Source organism: Phacochoerus africanus, chromosome 4, assembly GCF_016906955.1.
Source record: "Phacochoerus africanus isolate WHEZ1 chromosome 4, ROS_Pafr_v1, whole genome shotgun sequence".
NCBI lineage: Eukaryota > Metazoa > Chordata > Mammalia > Artiodactyla > Suidae > Phacochoerus > Phacochoerus africanus.
Window position 1 is genome coordinate 86,552,887 of NC_062547.1, and position 24,440 is coordinate 86,577,326.

The 24,440-nt window shown below is 46.3% G+C and overlaps 1 protein-coding gene across 1 annotated transcript; it reads right to left on the minus strand.

The window, feature by feature from the left end:
• Positions 1-4,198: 4,198 nt before the first annotated feature.
• On the minus strand, positions 4,199-13,266 carry OTP (orthopedia homeobox). Its single transcript, XM_047774468.1, has 2 exons — positions 11,967-13,266; positions 4,199-6,244 (listed from the first exon to the last, which is right to left on the minus strand). The coding sequence occupies exons 1-2, from the start codon at positions 12,372-12,374 to the stop codon at positions 5,714-5,716; spliced, it is 939 nt and encodes a 312-aa protein (XP_047630424.1). The 5' UTR covers positions 12,375-13,266; the 3' UTR covers positions 4,199-5,713.
• Positions 13,267-24,440: the final 11,174 nt, after the last annotated feature.

A 24,440-nucleotide genomic window follows, 5' to 3' on the forward strand; every position in this document is an offset into this window, starting at 1 on the left:
TCATTTACATGACATAATGTGCTCCATAAACTAAAAAATGGGGTTCGAATGTAAGGTACTAGAGAAAAAGTGATAAACATCCTCATAAAATGTTCTTTTTGAATTCAGTGTTGGAGTACTAGTAGGCAGACTAAGTATGTGATAACTAATAAAGCAAGGGCAACAAAAAGACAAACCCATTCAGCTTCACTGAACTCATTCAGAAATTTTTCAATTAGAAAATCTAGAAAGAACTTAGTATCAGAATACCTATGTTTTGTGTTTTACAATTTAGTATTTTTAATTTCATAAGAATCACATAATCTTTTCAGTATTAAGGGCTTCTAGACCTTGTTTTGGTTCATCTTAAATAGACTCAATAAGGACTATGAGCAAAAGCATGGAAAGTCCTGTGATATTTCAATGAAAAGTATAAAGAACATACACTATAGATGCCATAGGGGTTAATTATCTGTTTCCTGATACTTGTGGATTACTTCAACTCAGAACTAAGAGGAACTGTGGCAGCAAGAGCAACTGCAACAAGTATATCTTAAATCCAAGGTGGCTTTAAAGATGGAAACTTGGATACATGGGATATTTGATTGTGTGGATGGAAGATGCAGCTTAAAGGCACAAACAATTACACCTGCTTAAAGACTGATTATGACATCACCAAAACCAAAAGAGGGCTGTCTGTGCAGCTCATGCCTGAAATACCTTAAAGGCATTTTCTAGTCTCTTAAATCCATGCCTTGTTTTGAGAGAGCATGCACGAGGAAAAGCAAAAAGCATTGTTCTATTTCTCTCTGTAATGACCACATGCTAAATAGGCCATGGTTTCTGTACCAAACGCTCTGCAATGATGAGAGTTAGCAGAGAGCCAGGCAGGGGGTGCCCCCCTTTGTCGCTGCTTTCGTTTTTAAAATGAATCGTAATTTCTGCATTGGATACAAAGATGGGTTTACAGCTATTAGCCATCATATTAATAATTTAGAAAATACATGCCCAATCACTTGTGTTCTTTCAATTCCCTATGAACACAGCTGCAACCCACATTAGAAGCAAGGGTGAATGGATAGTTTTCAGATGAGATATTTGGGCTGAATTATTAGAGTAGCCTGTACTACAAAATCACTAATAAACATTGCTTCTGGCTCAATTTAGCCTGAACTCAGTGAACCTAGTCAATGGTGACAAATCAAAAACTCAGAAATGCCCGATGAATGAATCTAACTAATCAAGGAACCCTGTAGGAAGTAGATGCCAGGATTAATGAGCCAGTAGTTTCACCATACCATGCTGTTATTTCTTCACATAAATGCCCTCAGATGAGATTACCTTTATGTCATGAAAAGGAGAAAAGGAAGGTTACATTCTTTCAACTGACAGGTTAACAACTGCCATTACTAGAAGACACATCTTTGTGGGCTAAGTTTTTTCTTTATCCTAAAAATTAATATGTAAAGTCCACAACACAAATTAAAAACGCTTTCATTTTCAAGATATGAAGTCAATGAAATCAAACATAAACTGCCTCAAAGTTAGAACTTCCTCTACATTTTCCATATACATCTACCCTGATTTCTCCAAATTGCTTTGCATCCTATTTTTTATTCTTACCTAACATCACCTTTAGTAGGGTGAATTCCTATATCCTATTTCTTCCACCATCAACAAAAGGTAAACTAAGTGCAATATCATTACAATGCCATCGCTTGTATCCCATATACGATAACGACAATATTAAGAAAATAAATATACAAGGATAAATATGTGTTTTCAAATAAACCAATCATATAGTTACATCATAACAGACTTTGACTTTTTCTAGCTAGCAACATGGTGATAGTATTCCATGCCAAACAGACTACTCAGCAAAAAGTACAATTCATTAGAGGCAGGATATCTAACATGTTGTACTTATCTACCTATATTCTGATATTATTCATCATTATTGTCTTTATTCCCTTATTGAATGTAATTAGTTATTTTTATAACTTCAACAGTTTTGAGTCAGAATTACTGCAAATAAAGCATAAAAATAATACGAAGCATTATTCTGTTGTTAGCTTTTTTTTCTCCCTCGAAATGAAGAAATCAAAACAAATTGCAAAAATCTTTCAGGTTTGTGATTGATATTCTCATTCTCTGCATTTTATCTCTGCCAAGCTGTCAACCTTAACAATTTAGGCCAGGCTGCCTTCCTTTATGCTAATGGCATATATGACATTAAAATGTTCAAAATTCTTAACACAAAAATCTATTGCTATAGAAACAAATATTATTCCAGAGTCAAGTCAAGTGAAAAACTCTGTACACTTTCATTATAATATTGATAAATAACCACTATATTATGAAATATAAGTATCTTTGAAAGCATCTATCACTTCAGTTGATTTGTAACTTCTCATCAGTGTTCTGATTTGGCCCATTTTTTTTCAAATGAAAGCTCCCATTTCCCTTGCCTTTCAGAAATACAATTTTTAAAGATTCCATTTAGCATCCTTTATTGCATTCCTACATCATAAAGTTATGCTTTATAGCAGCATAAAAAAGCTGTAAAATTAGCATCCTTGTAAACAACCTTCCATGCCTTCCATGCTCACTGGTGAAGCAATCTGTGATTTGAACTGATGTCTTCAATGTGACTTGAGATTAAATCATCCACAATTTCAGGTTTAAAAAAAAAAAAAAAAGCCACTAATCTAAGCCAAGGGTGAAGATGACAAAATGTAAAAAGAAGGAAAAGTATTTTTCACGCACAGATATTTTGGAAATTTCATTATTACGCTGCTAAATTAAATCCTAGGGTGAGTTTTAAAACATAGAAATGTTCCATTTTTATATGAAATTCCAAATAAGCATGTCTTTATCATAATGTTTTAACGTTATACTAAATATCCCCTTTAGAAAATGCAGAATTGAAATAGTCTCTGAATCCACCTACCAATTTTACCTCTAATTAAAATTCCTAAGGTAACATGAACAAATGACTTATCTTTATCACAGAAAACCATGTCCTTTTGTCCTCACCTTTCAAGAGATTCCATTGTGTTCTCTTAGTTGAGTACCAATTACAGTTCCTTAAAATCACATGTAGCCCAGTGATATGAATTCTATTCTAGGATAAGGGTGTTTTTAGGGTTTCCCCTCAGTCGCAACCAAATGAGACATCTTCCCATGGGAAAAGGTGCATTCTCAATGCCTACAATGATCATTAAATTTTCAAACCACAAGATTGATTTTGGTTAGTCTTCCAAAGGAGGCCTGTGATGTCGACTCGCCTCCAAGTTTAAAACGCACCCGAAACCTTCCACCTCCTTCTATCGAAAAAACAGCAATTTTTCACTACCGGTTAGTGTGAGGAAGTCCCCTCAGCACGTGCCTAAATTGGAGGTTAGCTCGACCCAAGGATGGACCCTGAGAAACCAGAGCAGTCTCGCAGGGGGAAGCCTGAGAGGCCCTGACCCAGGTCGTCCTGCCGTTTGCCCCCACTTGGGAGGTGCCGGGCATCTGAGGCCAGCCTAGATCCGCACACACAAGGGGCCGGCGGCCTCTTTCCCGGCCTGGAGGCCTCGGCCCTACGGGACGGGCCCAGGGCCTTTCTCGCCAACCGCATACCTGGGGTCAGATGTGGCTCTGGGCGACGCCACAGGGCGGAGCTCCCAGCCCCCAAGCTTCATTCACGGTGCTCCTTCCTCCTGCCCACAGCCTCCCCATCACACAGAGGCCCAGCGAGGGTTGCCATTCACCCCTTCGCGGGAGGGAAAGCCGAGAAGCTTAGCAACTCTCGACGCTGCGTTTAGTGCGGGCAGCTGTGCGCCAAGGCCTATCTCTGGCTCAAAGGCCACGAGCCGGCCCGAAGCCTCGCGAGGCCTCCAGCTCGCGTGAGGAGATCCCCACCTGGCCCCTCACTTCCGGCCTCCAGGCCGTGGGACTTTAGGCCTGATAAGCGATGCGTAGGCAGCAGGGCAACCGGAACTGAGGCCAAGCCTACTGAAGGGCAGACGCGTCCCAGGCGCGAGATCTTGCTAGGGGAGAGCGAATTGAGAACCACTTGACCTCTCTCCCCTCCCTCCGCGAGACCTTTCCACCATTCAAAGTCACACCAAAACCCCTCATTCTCCATATCACATACTGAAAATGATTTTATTTTATCCATTTACATTTAAGTTGATATAAACTTGTCCGGAAAAGTCAAATAATATGCTTTATATTAGCTCAAACATTTATTAAGAAAACCAAATTCCATAAATAAGCACAGACAATAAGTTAAAACATATCACAAATTGACCAGTATGTAACAAGAATGCTTTATCTACACAAAACATCCTATTTCACATGTTTGTTCATTCTTCGAAAGCGCTTTTGTTCTCTGGGTTTGGATTTGACCAGCACATGCAGAAAGAGCTGATTGTGTTTCTCTGTACAAATTTGCAGGGTTGTAGATGTCCGAGTGCACCCATCGGCAGCCGGCAGGGGCCAGGGCGGTGGCCGAGGGGCACGAGGGACGACAGGACGACCACAAAACAACCAAGGGCACAGAGCATCGAGGAGAGAGAAACGGATAAAGGAAGCAAACAAACCCCAGTCCTGAAGGATCCAGAAAAGAGATGTGGCTTTTACAAAAGGAAATTTTTCTTACATGTTTATTTTATTCTTCCTTATAAAGACTTATCAAAATGGGTAAGATCACCTCTTCTTCATCACATGACTGTTTTAGTCTACTCCAGCCACCCAATCCACTGGCATTCTCCTCCTGAGAAGGCTTCCCTTCAATACCCTCACACAGTTGTGCTTAAGAAAATAAAAGTAAGGTAAAATAAAAGCGTTCTTTTGCAAGCCAATAGGGGGCTGCATGGATGCGACTGGGTGGACAGGGCAAAGGACGGATGGTGAGAGAGGAGAGAAAGAAAGGAGTTCGGAGCAAGAATATGAGGATAAATCAAATTGTAATCAGTTGGGCCCTCAGATGAGGCGGTTGGTAGCAGATGCTTGTCCTCCTTTAAGACAAAAGTCCCTATATTGTGCTGTCCCTTGAACACGTCCGTGTGTGACCTAGGTGCACTGTGTATGTGTGTGTGCGCGTGTGTATAGTGTCTGAGAGTGAGCGAGAGTGCGTGTGTGTGTGTGTTTGTTTCTGCCCACAAACCAGTCCATTGATGTCTGATTTCAGATCCTGAGTCTACTCCCTGGTAAGTAAAATGGCGGGAAGGATGCTTTTTGCAGGGCGCGGGAGGAGGGGCCGGGAAAGAAGGGACCGCAGGGGAGGCGGTAGGCGAGCGGGCCGAGAGCGTCGTGTGGAAGGTGTGCATGGGAATGCCGCCAGTCGGCAGGCCATGAGGAGGGCGCGAGCACGACGAGTGCGAGCGGGAAGGCCCGGGGTAGCGGGAAAGGGTCGGGTGAGGTGCTGGAGACCGGGCGGAGGGAGGAGTGGGTGAGGCCGGGAGAAGGGTTTTGGGGAGGGTGGGGCGAGCGAAATCAGACGGAGGGGAGGTCTCGTGGGCTGGGCTTGGGGTGAGCCCAGGAGAGTGGAGGAGAGAGGAAGGGACTGAACAAGATGTGGCGGAGGCCGGGCTGGGTGGGAGCAGGGCGCCGGGGCCGGGGCGGGCGGGGCGAGGCGCCGGGGCAGGGGCCCGGGCCGGGAGCGGGGGCCTGGGCGCTTGCCTCCAGGGCCGCGGGGCGGACCTGGGGGCGACGCCGGGGGCGGAGCGGGCCGGGTGCGGCTATATTAAGTGAAGCTCATGGAGACTGTGTGCTCTAGCGCCTTGCGGCGGAGAGAGGCGATGCTTGTGCCCCGCCACACGTCGCTGCTGTCCGGGGAGCTGCAGAGCTGGGGCGAGCCGGAGACGTTGCTGGGGCCGGGAAGGGAGGCGGGCACCATGCCGGGGAAGGCGGGCTGGTAGAGGTGCGACTGCAGCCCCGCGCCGTTGGAGCCCGCCAGGCTGTTGGACAGGCCCATGGAGTTGGGCGGCGGCCCCGCCGCCAGGCTGCACTGGGACAGCGACTGTGCCATGGCTTGCTGCCTGCCCAGTGCCGGCGGCAGCGGCAGCTGCGACACGCCAGGCATGGCTGCCGCCGCCCAGCGGGTGTCGTTGGCGTGGAAAGAGCACAGGCTGTCGCCCATGGCGGCGGCGGCGGCTGCGGCGGCCGACGGGAACTGTGGCAGGCCTGGCGTGGGCAGCAGCGTGCCAGGAGCGCGGAACACATTGGTAGTCTTCTTGCGCTTCTTCCACTTCGCGCGCCGATTCTGGAACCAGACCTGCAGCGGGCGGGGCGGGAGACACACACAGAGCGTTGTTAGCAGGGGTGGGGTGCCGGCTTGAGCCTGGGAAACCCGCGGCAGGTCCACCCCACTCAGCTCCAGGCCCAAGTGCCCGAGATCCTGGTCCTCCACCAGCTCGACTCAGTCGGCGTCCCTTGCACCCACTGGGCACCAGCTCCCGGGGTCCTGAGGGATTGTCCCCCAGAGCGCTTACAAACAGTTCAGACATACGTCGCGCGCAGTGTTCACACACCCCCCCCCCCCGCACGCTGGCACATTGTGTGCGCGGCTTAGATGCACAGGTCTACAGGCAGGCAGGTGTCAAGGCTTGGACCCTCAGGTGTACAAATGAAGATAAACATGTGTACCCAGGAGGCTTAATAGCGTGCCTTATAACACTGATGGGGTATAGAATTTTCAGAAACACTGGAAATTTGGAAATTGATGAAGGGCCGTGGATGACATAGCCAGTTTCAAAATCGAAAGACAAAGGAAAACCCCTAACGCCACCAGATGACAGAGCGGAGCGGTTAATATAGTGATCCGTATGGGAAAGCGAGCGCCATGAGCTACAGTTGTTTGGGTCGCCAAACCGTGACTTCTGATTCTTAGCGATTGGTACTACTGCCACAATTTTGGATACTTCATTCTCAAGGCCTTCTAAGAGCACCTTTATCTGGGCTATGCAGATGTGCTGGAACCTGCTGCCAGAGCCCTGAGCCTCAGGACCTTCAAGTCTATTATTTTCAGGAACTTTCTGAGGATCCCAAATAACAAGGCCTCTAATTCTCTCAACCCCACCCCACCCCCATACCAGCTATAAACTAAAAACAAATTTTCTGACCACTACCGACGAAAGGATGTCAAGTTTAAAGCTCACACTAGTTATGAATCAAATTTAATTTTGCTTAGAAAAACCCATATGTCTTTCTAAAGGAGAAGTGTTTGATAGAATATACTCCAAATGAAAATAAACCTTCTACTAGTTCTTAACACTGACCCAGGAATTTCAGACCTGACCAGAAAAATTTGCCTATGAATACCAAATTTGCTACTGCTAAGAAAAAAGGATTCTTCCTGAAAGGTATAAAGTAACCTGCCTGACCGAGATAACTTCCCCCTCCTCATATCTGGGATGCGATTTTTTATTTTTAAAGAATGCCACCATGCCCACTTGGCAGGCTTGCAGTTTAACCTCTAGTCAGTTGGAGGTTTACTGTGCATAAGTATAAATGATGTGGAACACAGCTCAGGTACTGATTACTCTTAGAATTTAACCAATGCAATTGGCTACCATATTCATGGCCAAAAGATTATGCGTTGATCCAAGCTATTTACTATTTATTCTGCAAACTAAATTATCAAGAGTCTGGGAGTACCTGACCCCCTACCCGGTAAACCAGCTATGCACAACAGTGTGTTCACACTCGTGAAAGTGGAGATACATTATTTACCTATGTGAAAGGCATTGCAATCTAAAATTCTCTCCTGCCCCAACCTTTCTTCCAAACCTGCCCCATCGCCCACGCTTTCTCCTTCTCTGGTTTCTGCCCCATTTCCCACGGTTCTGACTACTCCAGTGTCCTGACTGAGTAAAGATATTGGGTCCTTTTCCTGCTAAAGCTCCTTGGGCTGGTGGCACGGCGGATTAATGAGGCAGCAGGGCCCTAGACCGAGGCCGGGATCAATGCGGCCAGCAGCGGATTGAGCTGTTAGCAGCCTTCCGCGGAGAGTAACTCACCGAGCCCAGGAAAGCACAGCGAGGAGACCTGCTGCCACAGGTCGCTTTGAGTTACCTATCCAAGGGTGGACTGCGGGGAGGTAGTCCAGATGGAGCCCTAGACAAGGGATAGTGTCTGTGTCCAAATGCTCCGCATGCCTCACCCTCCGCCTCCGGATATATTTTGTAAGGTATCTTAACTTAAAGACCCGTTCCCAGCACCCTTCAAGCCATTGAATACCGAAGTGTTTGAAAGTTTGGGGGTGGGCAAGGGGTGGGGGGTGAGGGAAGGATGGCAGATGTGGGTGGGGGAAATGGAGGAAAGAAGCGGAGGAAAGAAAGGGGGAACAAAGTGACCTGAAGAATTTCAGTAGAAAACAAACAAGCCTGCCAGGATCTCAGGCACAAGCGAAAAAGAACAGCTGTTGAAGAACTAAATATTATAGAAATAATCGAAAAATCGTGCTCAATTATGTTTGAGGGTTAGTAGTCAAATGATGGCTACAAAATTTTTTATGTTTCATGGCTTACTGGGGTTGGGGAAAAAAAATCTGCATGGGGTCTGAGCACCTCCGTTCCAAGCTATGATGCATATGTTTTTAAAATGTGAATGTTTCCACTTGAAAACTAGAGCATGACGGATTAAAATGCAGGCAAAACCTAAGGGAGATTTTGAGAATGCACAGATGACAACTCCAGGAAATATATTAACCGCAACCACGGCCAACTTTGTACTCAGTTGGAAATGCAGCTCTTCTCAGAAAATGCTTAATACAACAGTGAGAATCTAATGGAGGTTGGAATTTAAAAATCCACTTTCATGATATCTGCTGCTACAGTAATATAGACATACTGTAAATGTATTTTAAAATATATAGCCCGTTTAATTCCTCACCTATAAATGGCTCAGAAATTGAGAAAGAGAGGGAGAAAGAGAGAATATTACTTTTTTCCCCATCAAAGCAAATGCTTTATGAAGATCTCATTGGAATCCAGCAAATGATTAATGTGAAGATTTGGGAGGAAATCTGGGGAGCTGTATTAAAGCCTAGATCTCAGGTTCATTTCGATCAGCCAGCCGTGAACTCTGGGCCGAATTCATTACACTTTAATAGTGCTGGGAGAGGAAGAAAATGCAATTTCTCATTCCATTAGAAAACTAGAAAATACTCTCAGCTTGTCCCCCTATTAAGATGTGGCAGGTGACAGGGCCATTCTGGGGGACACGGTCAATGGAATTACAGCACATTATTTTTGTTCGTATAAAATATTGAAAGGCAAGCCTGACTGTGCAGAAGTTATTTCACTGATTTGGTTTTTATGTAAATAAAATATTGAAAGTTAATTAATCCGTGCTAGAGACTAATGATTATGCTTATTATATTGCATTTGATCGCGTAATTTGCATGATTCTCGCATTGCTGCTTAATAAGCCATTCCAGGTTATAAATAATTCTGAAATTGGTTTCTAATAATGGCATGCTATAAAAGGAATGGTTTTATTACACTAGCCAGAAAAGAGGAGCGATATCAGACATGGAATTGGCCTCCGTGTGAGTAGAGGTGCTTTAATAAATACTTAAAAGTATGATATATGCCAGATATAGATAAAAATAAGTATGTTGGATCATTTAGTCTAGAATCAAAAAGTATCTTTAAAAACATACAATTGCAATAAATTAAATGTTTAGATCATTTTTAATCAGTTCAGTGGCCCACATACTGAAAAGAATGTGTGGCAATCTGTTAACTATAAAGAAAACTATGAAGTACTCATCATATAAGAACATAAACCAATTACTATTTAATTTGAATTTGGTCAAGGAGCAAGGATACAGTGAATTGTGAAGTAAATACATTTTCCATAAATTATTTTTGCATTGCATCACATAATGTTAATCATTTTGAAATGTTAATTAAAAAGGTTATGTTGATCTGATTACTTTTTAAACTATGAAACATTATTTTTAAAAATATTGAAGTTGCCATTCTATTAAATTGTTCCTATCAGCAGCATCAGGCTATTATCTTTGGTTGAACATTATGCTAGAACAATTAAAGTACTTTGTCTCTATCCTTCTTGATTATTCTTTTGTGTACTTCTTGAAAATAACTGTTTCTGTTACATAGTTTGTGTTTTATTTCATTTACAACTTTTTATATTAAAAGAATCACTGCCATTAACCTCTGGAAGACCTAATAAAGTTTAATAGACCTCGTTTTCTTTTTTCATAAAGTCAGTTGTCCAATTATATTTTATTTGTGATTCTAAGTTCTGTTTTAATCCAAAATAATTACTATTATATCTAGGTTAAGGAATAGCATTTTAGTCTTTAAAACAAAAATTATTAGATAGTATTTCTCTTGAGCGACAAAAAAACAAATTTATGAATTTTGAACCTACAGAATTTTAACCAACCAGTATTATCACTAACGATAATAGAAATATTAAAATTGAATATTTCTGTTAATTCAGTTTCAGATTTAAAAAGAAGGTTCAAGTTAAAAAATTAAGAGCATTAGTAATATATATCTGCAGAGTACAATTAGCACGCCTTTGATGCTTAATTTCAATGGCCCATGGTTCAGAGCTTCCAAAGTTCACTGAAGAAACCACCTAATAACCACCCTTATATAATATAACCACCCTTATATTATTTTTAATTGAGTAAAAATGTTAGTCTATGTTATACACTGAATATTATTTTATTAATTTCACCATTTTATGTCCCCAACGACATTTTTTTGCTCGCTATTAGGGACAGAAGCATATGCTATTTTTTCAGGTTAGGCTATCTTAAATGTAGAATGGAAACGGAAAAATTCAACATTGAGATTTTGGACACCCTTGTCTCTTACTTCATAGATCAAATGTAAACTAACTGAGATCTTTAAACTTAGATGTTTGTAAAACGGAGACCTTTAAAATTTTTAAAAGCAGCTAGAGCTGAGATCGACACCCAGGATAAAGAACAGAAAATACCAGGTCCGAGACCGGAGCGGAAGGTTTTCAGCACCCTGGATAGCTCAAGACGAAGCCTGCGTCTTGGAATTTCACCTCCAGCAACTGCCCACAAAATATTTGATATAATGTTTTCATTCTCCTAAAAAGCAGGAAAAATCTGAGATTCATTGGGCTTATACTTTTACTCCACAATTTTCAGACAAGTTACAGGTGTGGTTTTCTAAGTTATATATAATTTATAACTTGGAGGGTGGTTGGTCAAGAACAAGGGGTCAGTAATGATTTCATCTAATACCTGTCAATCTTTCCTGCTCTAAATGTCTTTTCTTCAATAGGATAGCTACAACAGAAAGCCCTTACTTCCCCATCCCACCCAAGTTACCTTAGGGAAAACCAGGACTTATAGGCTGTTGGGAATCACTCCAGCGGCCCCCAGGGCCTTGCACCACCAAAGTTCAAAGCCTTTGCAAACATCAAAGCTGGGGTATTTTGCCTGAGAGCAGTGGGAGAGTCATATGCAGGAGAAGAAAGGTACACCGTGAAACCCAGGTGTATCTTTTTTAAAAGGTGCTCATTTCGCCTTATTTTCTCCCTTTTCACGTTTTCTGTGTAACTGTTGCATTCTCCCATTTAGCCACACGCTTAACACAAATTCATTAGGGGGTAATGAAACACTTGTCAATAACGCGAGCTGGAGAGGGACAGCGCGCTCGGCTTGGCCGCCTGGGAGACGCGAAAGGTGGGAGGCCCGGAGGTTCCCTTCTCAGGAGGAAGGAAGAGACCTAGTAGTCGAAAGAATCCGCCTTCGCTTTTGAGGAGTTTCTGCCCGGATGTGGCTATACTGGCAGGAAATGGGGCCTCTGTCCGTCGATGGGGCCAGTTTGCAGGCAGAGGAGCTAACTTGAGCCCAGGAAAGCATAGGTAGAGGAAGAGCAGCTCAAGATCCCTGCAAGGGACGGAAAGACCCCGCTTCCTTTGCCCAAGTACTCCCGCCCCCTCCTTGTCTTCTGCCCTGGCGCCCAAGTCCTACGTACCTGCACTCGGGACTCTGTCAGCCCGATACGCAACGCCAACTCCTCGCGCATGAAGATGTCTGGGTAGTGAGTCTTGGCGAAGCTCCTCTCCAACTCGTTGAGCTGCGCTGGCGTGAAGCGCGTCCGGTGGCGCTTCTGCTTCTGTTGGCCCTGCTGCTGGCCGGCTTGGCTGGGGTTTGGGCCGCCTTGGGGCCCTGGCTGCTTGTCCGGATCCTTTGCGCTCACCGCCAGCGAGGCCGGCGTAGAGCCCACTGTGGTGATGTCCTCCCCGGGCAGCAGAGTGGCTCCCTCCACCGGGTCCGAGTTGGGCGCTAGGTCCCCCGGATGGCCCCCCGGATCGGAGCCCCCTACGCCCAGCCTACACTTCACCGCCTCCCGGTGGCCCAGAAGCTCGGCGGCATCTTTCATACCTGAGGAAGCAAGGGGATGGCGGTCACTACTTTGCTGGCCGTGCTAGGACGGACTGTTCTCCCCGCGTTGTCCTCTTTCGGCCCCATCCTCGGCTCCCTCCGCGCCCTTGGAGCCCCACGGAGCAAACTCTCGGGATGCTCAGCTGGGTTTCCCAGGATTTGGACAGCCCAGGTTGGATACCATCTCCCGGCCCCTTCCCCTTTCTCCGAAGCGGGGTCCTATAGTAAACAGCACACGCTTTCGTTGTCTCTCCCACCATGAAACACTCCCAGTCCCGGCAATGAAACATGCCTCGGGATCCCTTTCTTGAACAGTACCGCGGGTGCCCCAGGAACCCTAGAGCATGTCCTTGGACGTGGGGGATGGGGGGAGAAAAGAAAAGAAAAGAAAAAGAAAAAGAAAGGATTTCTTGGTTGCTGTCCCACCTGCGCTTAGGGAGCTTAACGAACTCTACCTCGGGCCCTCGGCCGATTTCCTCTCACTTTTGGAAGATGAGTAAGTCTCCAAGCCTTCCACCGCCCGAAATCAACCCAAACCAGCTCCGCCTCCCCCTCAAATCAGAGAAAGTGTTTGGAAAATGGAGTCACATCCATCACCAAAGATTTCCAAACCGGAAACCCAGAGCTCAGCAACCCAGACAGCATTAAGGAAACTCAAGTAAACTCTCTAGACCTAACAGTGAATCAAACTTTAGAGAATTCAACTTTTCTTTCCGGAGAAATAACAGGCGCATTGCTCTCAGCCATTAGCAATACCCAGTCCCTTTGCAGGCCGGATGCCTGTGAGGATGAATTTGGCTTTTCTCCTTTCTCCGCTTTTATTGCAGCGGCTTCTCCTTCAAGCCAGATTTTTACAAATTCATCCATACTTAGACGAAGAGGAGAGAAGAAGGTAGTGGGGAAAGAGAAAGAGAGAAAAAAGAGAAGAAAGAAATCCCAAATCAACACAAACAGGAGGGATAAAGAGAGAAAGAAAAACGCCTCCAAACAAATTATCATGGGGTAGATCGCCCCTTTCAAAAAAAAATAATAGTAAGGGGGCGGGGGAAGAGAAAAAAATAAGAAAAACAAAAAGTAACAACATTTCCCAACTCCTTTTTTGGATCTACATATTCCATAGGTTTTTTTTTTTTAAGACGATGTTAAATCAAATTAAACTTTAATGCAGCACAATTACTTTTAAAGAAATTAGTCCATTTAGGGCGCATTAAGGTAAAATAAGGAACAAATTGACAATTTCCTGCCCGGGCTTCTCCCGGCTGCCCGGGCGAGAGGCGCGCACTCACCTAGCCTGGCGTCCAGGAGGTCGGCGTGAGACAGCATCGCGCACCGCTCCAGGGCGAAAGCTGTTCCCCCCCAAATTTTAGCGGCTTTAAGTTATTTAAAATAGATATAAGCTATAAGCTATACGATATAGATATATATAGATCACCTAAATGAAAGAAAATTCGGTTTGTGGTTAAAAAGGGGGCTTCTTGCATTATAATGTCCTTTAGAGAGACGGGGAGGTGCTTAACAGTTGAATGAACCCATGAGCAGCTCGGCGAGGGGACCAATCAGGAGGGCAGCCTGCAAATGTCAGCGCCGGGAGAGTCCCCCACTCCGCCCGCCCGCCTGCGCCCGCCCGAGAAGGCGGCGGCGGCAGCCTTGGCGGCTCCAGCCCCGAGCAGCTGCTAAAGCAGCGGCAGCTGCCTCGGCTTTGCCGTGGGCTTCTGGGCCTGGCCTCTGGCAGTTCTCGCTGGCGATTTTCTCCAGGCACACCTTTCCTTCCCCTTGTCCCTCCTCGCTTTCTCCAAAGGCAGCCGTATCGCTTTGAGCTAGGATCTTCCTGGGGGCAGAGGCTAGGCAGGGGACCGAGTAGGGCATGACCCCCTGGTGACCCCCGAGCTCCCGCCTGCGCACTCTGGGAAGCTCTGGCCTGCTGCGGGCTCAGGTTTGCCAATCCCGAGCACTGCAAGGGCAGACCGCGCCCAGATTTCGCTGTGGCGCAGGCCTGCGCCTAGGGTCTAGAGGCCCTGGCTGGGATCCCGAGACCCAGCCCGTGGCAGGCCTAGAGCACAAAACAGGGGTCGGCTTCCCCTACGCTTCCAGTCCCGAGGTCTACTTCTTGGACCCGCGCGCAGTGTAGATTCGTGCACTTTGCACCTTCCAGCGCCCGGCTCCCACCCGGCTGTCGCTCCTCCGCACGGCCCACGCTTGAATCCTGGCCCCCAACCTGCTCATTTGGTCAAAGTTTCTAAGTTCAACTCAGCTCCCAACTCCACTGTAGGCTGTAAATAAAGTTAAATGCTCTTTATTTTCCTCTCGAATATGTTAAACTACTTGAACAATTTAAAGTGCTTTGCACAAGTGAAGCGAACCATTTCTAATGTTCTGATTTTTCAGAGCCAGCCAACAACAAAGTTTAGATTAGTAATATATTTCTAACCAGAGTAATTTTCAAGATCATTAGGCATTTATGTAATTAGTGCCAAATCTATAAGCTTTTATTACGATTATTAGAGTAAAATCAGTATAAATTTGTACTAATTTACTACTGTTTAGACTTGGCTGTCAAGCCCAGAGGTTCTTATTGTAAATGATAACTGAGGAAATTAAGTGCAAAATTCTGTACCATTTCTGATCTGCTCCTAAACAATCCGTTTCAATTGTATTTGTAGCAGAACATAATGCCCTTTTAAAGTTATTTGACTTGTATTTTTATTTGCAACACAAGAAAAATGCCCTCTACCCAGGCACAATGAAAACTGATATTTACTACTCTCAACTTGATTAACATTGATTTTTAATTCGAGAGTGATGCAATTAAGATTATTCATTTAGTGCAAATAAAGCTTCCACAAAAGGGTGGCCTTATGAAGTCTGTTTTAAATAATACCCAGCAAATGGCTTTTTTGTTGTTGTTCGCCGTCCAATTGACTTACACAAAACATTGGAAATGCTGCCTGAGAGCAGATGCGAAGAGGAATTGTGTGTGTGTGTGTGGAGAGAGAGAGAGAGAGAGAGACCGAGCAAGGAGACAAAGGAGGCGGCAAGGCGAACTCTGGAGCAGTTTTGCTTCCTCTTCCTTCTCTCCAAGAACCCATTCCCTTCTCCCAAGCGCGCGCGCGCGCACACACACACACACACACACGTGCGCGAGCACATCCGCACACGTGTGAGTGCCGGGCATCAGCCACACCAGGTGCTTCCGAGCAGTGGGGACCGCTTCCCCAGAAGCTCGGGGCCAGGCCAAGCCTCAGCGACTGCCGCAGCTGCTGCCAACTCGGCCTAAGTGGGACTGGGGCGTCGGGAGAACCGGCTGCGGTTTGGCGGAGCCCAAGAGGCGGTGGCGTGTTTGGAAGCGGCGAGGGTGTTCGCCCGGCGCTTACTGTTCTTTAGAGAAAGACTTTGCTTGGGAGAATACCTAGATCTAAAAGCAAACAGAGTCCCTCCAGTAAAACTTCCCCTTCCCTCAAAGAAAACCCCAAACCTAGAAGCAACGGGGCCCGCCGGGCGGGCAAGGTAGGGAGGCCGAAGAGCTGCCCGGGCGGGGCGGCGTACTCCCTGAACGCGGCTCCAGAGCGCGCACCTGGCTGCACGTTTCCGGGGATGCGCAGGGGTTTGTGCACACCTGGGTGGAGCTTGAGGGGTATCCAAGACCAGAACACAGGGGCAGAGGTGAGGAGAAGTGTCAGAGGAAGAGGCATGGGGCCTGGCAGGGGTACTCCGCTCCACCAAACGGGCAGGTCCGCGGAAGTCCGCACAGCCTTGGCTCCGAACTCCGTCTGGAAGGGGGAGAAGCCGCCACCTGGAGAGAGAAGGCGAGGGCGCGGGGCCTATACTTGTGTGTGCACACAACGGCTCGAGTCCTCATCCCACAGCCGCCCGCAGAACAGCCGCGAGCCGTGCAGCGTCCTCCCACACGCACATGCTCGTATATTCTGTTTTGTTGCATCTTTCAGGTCGATAAATAAATGTGTAATAGTTAATGTGAAGACACATCAGAGTAATAACAATGGGACGAAATCAAAGGATTATCCATCTCTGTTAGTAACCGCTGAATAACAATGTTGCGACGTGATTGATAGCCCGCTTCATTTTATGACTTTTCTATTGGTCTTGATTTTTATAGCAGTATAAACAAACTAAATCATTTCTTCCAAGACTTCAGACCATAAGCGTCTACCGGTGGAGTTGGGGGGAGAGGGAAAAGGAAAAAAAAGAAAGGGAAATCTGAGAGTGGGAGGGGGTGACGGGGTGGTGTGGGGGCGTCGAAGTGCGGAGGGCGCAAGCTGGAGCTGGACCGCGAGTCAGGAGCCGGCTGCCAGCAGGCGTGGCGAGGAAAACGACAATAGCCTGGACGTAAAATGCTCGCCCCCGCTCCCGGTTCCCTCTCGGCAGCTCGTTTTGGCCAATGTCTGAATCCACCTGGGCAGAGCCTGAGATGTATTTACCAGAGTTTTATTCCCCGTCATCTTCCCACGTTCCTCGGGCAGCCAGGAAAGTGCCGGTCAGGCCCATTGCTATTGATAATTTAAGGCATTTCCCACATGATCAGGGGAACTGAAGTCCCTAACAAGGCGAGGCTTTCGCGCAATGGCCCCCAAATCTTCGGAATGACAAGAATGTCTTCAGAAATCACTTCAAAGCAAAGTAAAAGGATTTTCTATGACGGATCCAGTGATTTTTCCTCAATAAATAGGTTTTAGATTGTTACACACACGTAGAAGTGGAACAAAGGGAACTACCAGAAAATATATTGGTTGCCCTTAATAAAATTTATTTAGACAGTTTACTTCTCATAAAAAATAGAGATTGAATTTTGTACAAGAGCCTGCCAAGGGGCGATGCACAGGGAAATCATTTTTTTTTTCTTTCTCCTGTTCCCCCCTTCTTCTTTTTAACGAAGCACAAAGAGCATTTAAAGGCCAGGGAACCCGCTCAGGCTCCCGCTCCCGCCGGGCCCCGAGCCCAGACCGAGCCAGAGAACTTTGTAGTTTTGAGAGAAGCTGGCTTTCTGGGAGGTATATATATTTAAGAAACAAAACAAAACAAAACCTTGAAGGATGATTATGTAAACTACAAGCACAGCAACTACAAAATTAATGCCTTTCCTCCAACTCTGACATCCTGGTCCAGAGCAAGACTTAGAAATATAACGTGGCTGGATAGGGAGATTGGTTGGTATAGGAGATCCAAAGCACCAAGTGCTTTAATGATGGATTTATGCTGATTAGGTTTGTGATTCTGATTTTCTCTCTAATTGTATTTCTGCCTTGACTGCAAATCCTTTGTAGAGACAGAGAGACAGACAGAGAGAATAAAAAATATATACCAGATGCTCCTAAAGAATTAGGTAGTGTGCCCAGCACCCTAATTGTTTTTTCCACTTACAGAAGGCTTGGGTGTTTATTAAATGTAACTTTCGGTTGCTTGGGTTGTTTGTAAACTGCTCTCTTTTCTTTGCAGACAGTAGGCTGAAATATGGCGCGTTATTATTCACATTCCTGCTATTAAATGCTGAATTGTAACATTGTTCCCTTTAATGAGGAGCGCCTCCCTCAATAATTAACGATCTCACATTTTCCTATTTTCTTGCCTGATGAAAAGAATCAATTTTAATTCGTGGTAAATTACAGCCATGCTTTTGGGTATTATTTGCTTACAGAAAACAAATCAAGTGACTTGAACACTCCTGTTTACTTTTCCAGATATGCAATAACCCAGACGCAATGGCAAATCAGATCGTGTTCCTCAGGCCTACCTTAAAACCTCAAACAGAATAAAGGGTGGAGGCAAATACCCGAGGAAAAAAACAGGAAGCTCTCACTTGAAACGGTGGTGACCGCTTTCTCCCACCGCTTTCAAATCCCCAGGGGCCAGAAGCGTTGCTCCCCCAGCCCCCACCCTCACCGCCCCACCCTCATCCCAGAGAGAGGTCAGTGGTCCACTTCTGGCCACACTTAAGTTTGGGATTGCTTGAGGTATGTCTCATTTGGGGGAATCGATTTGAGGATGGGATGAGTGGAAGGAAAAAATATCTGGAAGGGCAGCCACGTCTCTGGGAAGGGGTGACAGGTGCTTCCACACTTCTAGGCATAAAAGAACACTCTCGAGGTCTCCAGCAAGAAAGACTACACGCAGACAGGCTTTGGCTGAGTGCTCCTGCCTGGGCCACTGGGAAAGTACCCTCGGCGCGCCTTCGAGCTGTGTCGGAGTGAGTGCTTTTAACCCCAAGCCAAACAGGCCTGGGCGCAACCCCAACACGAGTCCTCCAGGCCTCCAGGGCCTCTCGGCTGCTCTCAGCAGGACTGTCCCATTGAGATTGCCGCCGATCCTGCAGCCAGAAGAAACTCCCTGCCTATGGGACCCTGGCTCTCCAGTTTGGGAGCTAAAAGCCAAGGACCCACATTCTAGGCTTTTTTATTTTTGGCGCAGGGAGCGGGGGCTGCGTGTGAGTGACGTGTGTACTTGTGTGCGCGTTTGTGTGAGCAGTGTGTGTCCACTGCCTGCTCACTCGAACCGCGGGGCTGTGCAGGAGGTGGTGGAGGAGCAGAAAAATAACCCCCAACGAGTCTGATTTCCTACCCTTCCCGGAAGCCTGTGGCGATATATGAGCTCAACACAATTTTTTTTTCCCCACTGCAGTAAACAGTTCCCCATACATCTGAGTTTGCAAACTACAACCAAGCAGTCCACCTGCCTGACTCTTCGTGGGCGCCCAGGGCCGGTCCTTCGCTTGTTTATGTATTTGTTTTCTATCTTTGCCTTCTAACAACTAGCATCCGCGGCCGTCAACACAGAAAGCTCGGCACAAAAACAATGACGGATTAGTACCCGCCCGCTGATTTCGTATCTCCTCTTTTTTGCCTTTAGCCCCGTAATTTTAATGGCTTCAATTAGCCACACGGAATATAATAAGTGACATAGAGATTTTGTTTGTATGTGTATGCTTTTCTGATTTCTATTTACTCAGGATAAATAATCATATATCAGTTATTCAGTTAGGTGACAAGGCTAGTAATTGGAATAAAAAGAAAAACATCTCATCCTTATCTCTTTCTATAACTAGATATAGCGCTAATAAGACTGCATCAATCTTATCTAGCAAATAAATAAAATAGACAAACAAACAAATTCGCCTCCAACAAGTTAATGCGGTGTATCTGAGTGGAAAGTAGATATTTTCACGCATTCTGGAGATGAGGAGTGACTTTTAATAAAATCACAAGAAAAACAAATGTAATTCTGTAAGCCATTTCTTGGAGCCGCCGGCGCCCGCCCCCTCCCCACTCCCTCACAGCCGGGCTCCAACATCCTGGCCTTTTTTGCTTTTCACAAAAGGCTCGTCTCAGCCTATGACTGACCCCGGGGCTAGGCTTCTCCAGCTATTTTACACTTTGGGGTGAAGGTCTAAGGGAGAGAGATATAATTCTATGGGGAATGAGCCTTCTTCAAGTAGAATTTTCTTTCCCTGTCTTCTGCTTTCTTTGTTGTCCTGCCCTTGCTCCCCCTTTTGCTTCCTTTCTCTCTTTCCCTTCACTCCCTTTTTGCTCTTCCCTTTATTCTCGCTTCCCCCTTTCTCTTTTTTCTTTTCTGCCTTTTCGTCTACCCACTCCTTCCTCTCATTCTCTTTCCCTTTGCCTCTGTCCTTCAGTCTCTTTCTTGCACTTTTCTCACCGTGTCTCCCTTTCTCTATTCCCCTTCCTCTCTTCTTTCTTCTCCCTCCCCCCTTTTTTTTCTTTCTACCCCCCCCCCCCCCTTCCCTTGCCCCCTCCCCGAGGCCCGAGTGCGGCTAATTCCGGGCGTCTATATTCACTCAATTAGAGAAATCTACAGAGAAGATCGATCTTCCATCTGCAGACATGCCAGCTTAACAAATTAGATTCTTGTTTCGTGCAGGTGATTTGGTGACAGTTGGGGAATTAGAAGTAATAAGTTGTTGTGTTTGAGCCCGGGCCCCCCGCCCCCCGCCCGCGCCCCTCCCCGCCCGCAGGCCCCCGGCCGCGCCCGCAGCCCGGGCACCCCCTACCCACCCCCCCCCAGCCGGCCCGCGCCCGCCGCCGCCGCCGCATCCCCCGCCGTAATTAGTGCTGCTGCCCTCCATGTGGGCTCGATTAAACCGTGATTTAGCCGAAAGAAATATAATTATGGCTGCAAATAAAATAATCAGCATTGAAGAGCGATTTCCTTAATGAGATGGAGCGGTTGCACGTCACGGAGTAAAGGGGTCTCATTAAGAGGTGGTAATGAGGCTTGGGTAGATGGTGCAGTTACAAAATAGCCCAACTCCTCTGCAGGCCCGGCCCGACCGCCCGAAGTGGCCGCCGCCGAGCCTGGCCGCGGTCCCACCTTCCTGTCGTCTCGGAGGGGCACACGAGCGGGTCCAGCCCGGCCCCCAGAGGGCGCAGCGCCGGCCGCGTGGCCTCCTCCCCGGGGCCCGCCGAGCCGTCGAGCGAGCCGAGGCGGACAGAGGCGGCTGCGCAAGGCGAGGAGGCGGCCGGCTGCTCCCGGACCCCGGCGGCCTAGCCCGCGCGGTGGCGGGAGCCAGGTTGCACCAACAGCTTTGAGGACCCCGGAAGGTGGAGGAGCCAGTCGGAGCAAGGAGACCCTGGCTGAGGTGGGGGTGCTGAGGGGCGGTCCAGGGAACCTGTGGGCTCAGGTGGAAGCCTGGCGGGGCGGCGGGAGGCGGTGAGTTCGACCCTGCAAGGGCGTCACACAAGCAGGTGCCCCGCGGCAGGAAGACCTCGCCATGGCGCTTCTGCACCCGGCATACGCTGCGTCTTCGAAGAAGGGCTTTGGGGGTTCTCAGTCTCTCCACGTCTCTGTCCAAACTTCATTGAAGTACTGCAAAGGCAACAACTCTGTTTTAAGCGTCTCACAGGAAAAAAAAAAAAAAAAAAAGTTTTTTTTTTTTTTTGTCTGATTAGTTGGTTGTTGTTAAATCCTCGAGTGTATTAATTTCTTTTAAAAGTCTTGAATAAATTATTCCAAAGATTTCTTAAATGGGCAGCTCTGATCTGTCCAACTTATTAGGTTTAGGACAGCCTCTGAATTCCTTCTTTCTATCAAGGTGTGTACACATGCATGTTTCCAATGTCCAGATGTGGTGATACCTCGGTATTTATTTCTAATTAAATTGTTAACCTTCTCCTGGATTCAGTTTTATCATTTGGAACCATTCTCAGTTGGACAAGGAAACACATTATCCACAGAAAGTGACTATTGAGGCAGCTGATGCACTTGCACTTTCCCTTATTCCATTCAACCGATATTTTGCTGAGTATCCACTAAGTGCTAGGCGGACTGTTGGGCCCTGGGGAGTGAGAGGTGAACAGAGGGACGGATCTTGGCCTGGTGTTTATAGTCTAGCACCATGGCTTGAACTTTTCAGCCATGGTGGCTGGTGGCCATCTCGCATTTAAACTCTATGAGAGGCAGAGGTAAACCAAGAAGCAGTGGGTTTTAGTGTCCTCTGACACTCCTACCTTCTCAATACCTGTGATATACGGAAGTTCCCAGACTAAGGGTCAAATGAGAGCCACAGCTGCCAGCCCACACAACAGCCACAGCAAGGTGGGATCCGAGCTGGGTCTGCAAACTACACCACAGCTCACAGCAACAATAGATCCTTAACCCACTGAGCAAGACCAGGTATCAAACCCGCATCCTCATGGATACTAGCCCCAGTGGGAACTTCTGGAATGTTCCCATTTTAAAAGAGAAATGCCAAATTGCCTAGATAAATGATTTCCATATCTGTCTGGGGGTACCAGGAGGCTTGAGAAAGGAGGATTTGGGGGGTAAATCACTAATATCCAAAATTACTGCTCCCCTTATCAGCCTTAGTGGGTCTAATGAAACTCTGAAATTTTTTTCTTGGTGGGAGGTTGTCACAGATCACTTTGAGAATCTGATGATAGCTATGGACCTCCTCCCATTAAAATGCATGTATCTGCAAACAACTTGAGGGGTTCAGGCCCCCATAACCCCAGTTTATGAAAGAGTGGTATCTAAGTGAACCTTTAATATTTGTGAATAAGATTTTAAGAGAAGAAATAATGCAAATATCCAGAGAGTTCTATCAATAAATCTGAACCTGGGGAGGAGCTGAGTCAAGAATCAAGAATGAATTTGCCGAACCACTAAGTTCCAAGAAAACAGCTGGTTAGCAGATGCATGCAGTCTAACAAATTTAGAACAAATTCATATCATCCTTCGGACCCCAAAATAGGTAGATATTAATCCAAACCTATACACAATATTTTCATGTTGTAGAGAGTTGTCAGGAAAACTACCTTGTTGGCAGGCAGCTCTTGTCCCCAGATGCAGGCCCCAGACAGCTGGCACTCTGGCTGGTGAGGGCCAGCCTCACAATGGGGGGGGAGGGGCATAAATACACAGATCCTGTCCTGGGTGGTGATGCAAGTGAATGTAATTAAAATTCACACACTGGGACCACAGGGAGTGAAGGGTGATTAAAAGTCTGTCTTAAGCCCACTAAAGCCCCAAAATCCAGAGCTTAAGCTAATTCTCTTATTCACTCCCCAAAGGCATTTTACACATTAGGGCCAGAAAGCAAGCATCAGAGCTGCCTTCTCTGCCCTCCCACACTTCCCCAAGATGCTAACATATGGAACTAGAGAGTCTTTTCTGGGCAGAAGATAGTTCTTTCCTGGCTGCTTTAGACCAAGGGTTTATTTTCTGCTTCTCCTCTAATTTTTGAGAGGTCCCAAGTCACCCATTAGAAGGGATATTGATTTCCATACACATTTTCCCAGCATGATGTTTTTTTCACTCTCAGAAGCAGCTGCAATAGGGAAAGGCGGGTGTATTAGTTAGGATACATGTTAGGCTGCTGTAACAGCCACCCCAAATTGGAGTAGCTTACATAAGATGGAATTTTCTCTCTCACATTCCAAGGCTGATACAGCAGCTCTAAAGACTGAGAGCCCAGACTTCTTTACTGTTGTCCTGCCTTCTTCGTCATTTGGCTTCTATCTTATGGTCTAAGATGGCTGCTCCAGCTCCTGCCATCACCTCTGTACTTCAGGTAGCCAGAAAGGGAGATGAAGAGGAAGGTTCATACTCTTAAAAAGGATATGACTTAAAAATTCATCTGTCAAAAAAAAAAAAAAAGTCCCTAAAAAAGAAAAAAAAATTCATCTGTCACTTCTTCTCACAATGCATTGACCAATCTACCTCAATGGAGATCGAAGTGTAGTCTTTACCTGAAGCAGTTAAAACATTAAAAAAGGAGGCTCAAAACTGAAAGCCGGGAGTTCCCGTCGTGGCGCAGTGGTTAACGAATCCGACTAAGAACCATGAGGTTGAGGGTTCGGTCCCTGCCCTTGCTCAGTGGGTTGACGATCGGGCGTTGCCGTGAGCTGTGGTGTAGGTTGCAGACGCGGCTCGGATCCCGCGTCGCTGTGGCTCTGGTGTAGGCCGGTGGCTACAGCTCCGATTCAACCCCTAGCCTGGGAACCTCCATATGCCGCGGGAGCGGCTCAAGAAATAGCAACAACAACAACAACAACAAAAAAGACAAAAGACAAAAAAAAAAAAAACCAAAAAACTGAAAGCCTTCTCACTCAAATGTGGAACAAGACAGGGATACCCACTTTCACCACTGCTCTTCAACATAGTTTTGGAAGTCCTAGCCACAGCAATTAGACAAACAAAAGAAATCAAAGGCATCCGTATAGGAAGAGAAGAGATAAAATTATCACTATATGCAGACGACATGATACTATACAGAGAAAACCCTAAGGACTCAACCCAAAAACTACTTGAACTGATTAATAAATTCAGCAAAGTAGCAGGATATAAGATTAACATTCAGAAGTCAGTTGCATTTCTGTATACCAGCAATGAAATATTAGAAAAGGAATACAAAAATACGATACCTTTTAAAATTGCACCTCACAAAATCAAATACCTTGGAATACACCTGACCAAAGAGGTAAAGGACCTATATGCTGAGAACTATAAAACTTTAATCAAAGAAATCAAAGAAGATGTAAAGAAATGGAAAGATATTCCATGTTCCTGGATTGGAAAAATCAATATTGTAAAAATGGCC

What these genes read in the sequence shown, in the direction of transcription:
- OTP (XM_047774468.1), bottom strand. Translation starts at nt 12,374, where the DNA reads ATGAAAGATGCCGCCGAGCTTCTGGGCCACCGGGAGGCGGTGAAGTGT. An exon ending in TGACAGAGTCCCGAGTGCAG is followed by an intron (nt 6,245 to 11,966) that starts GTACGTAGGACT and finishes CGCCCGCTGCAG; the next exon opens with GTCTGGTTCCAGAATCGGCG.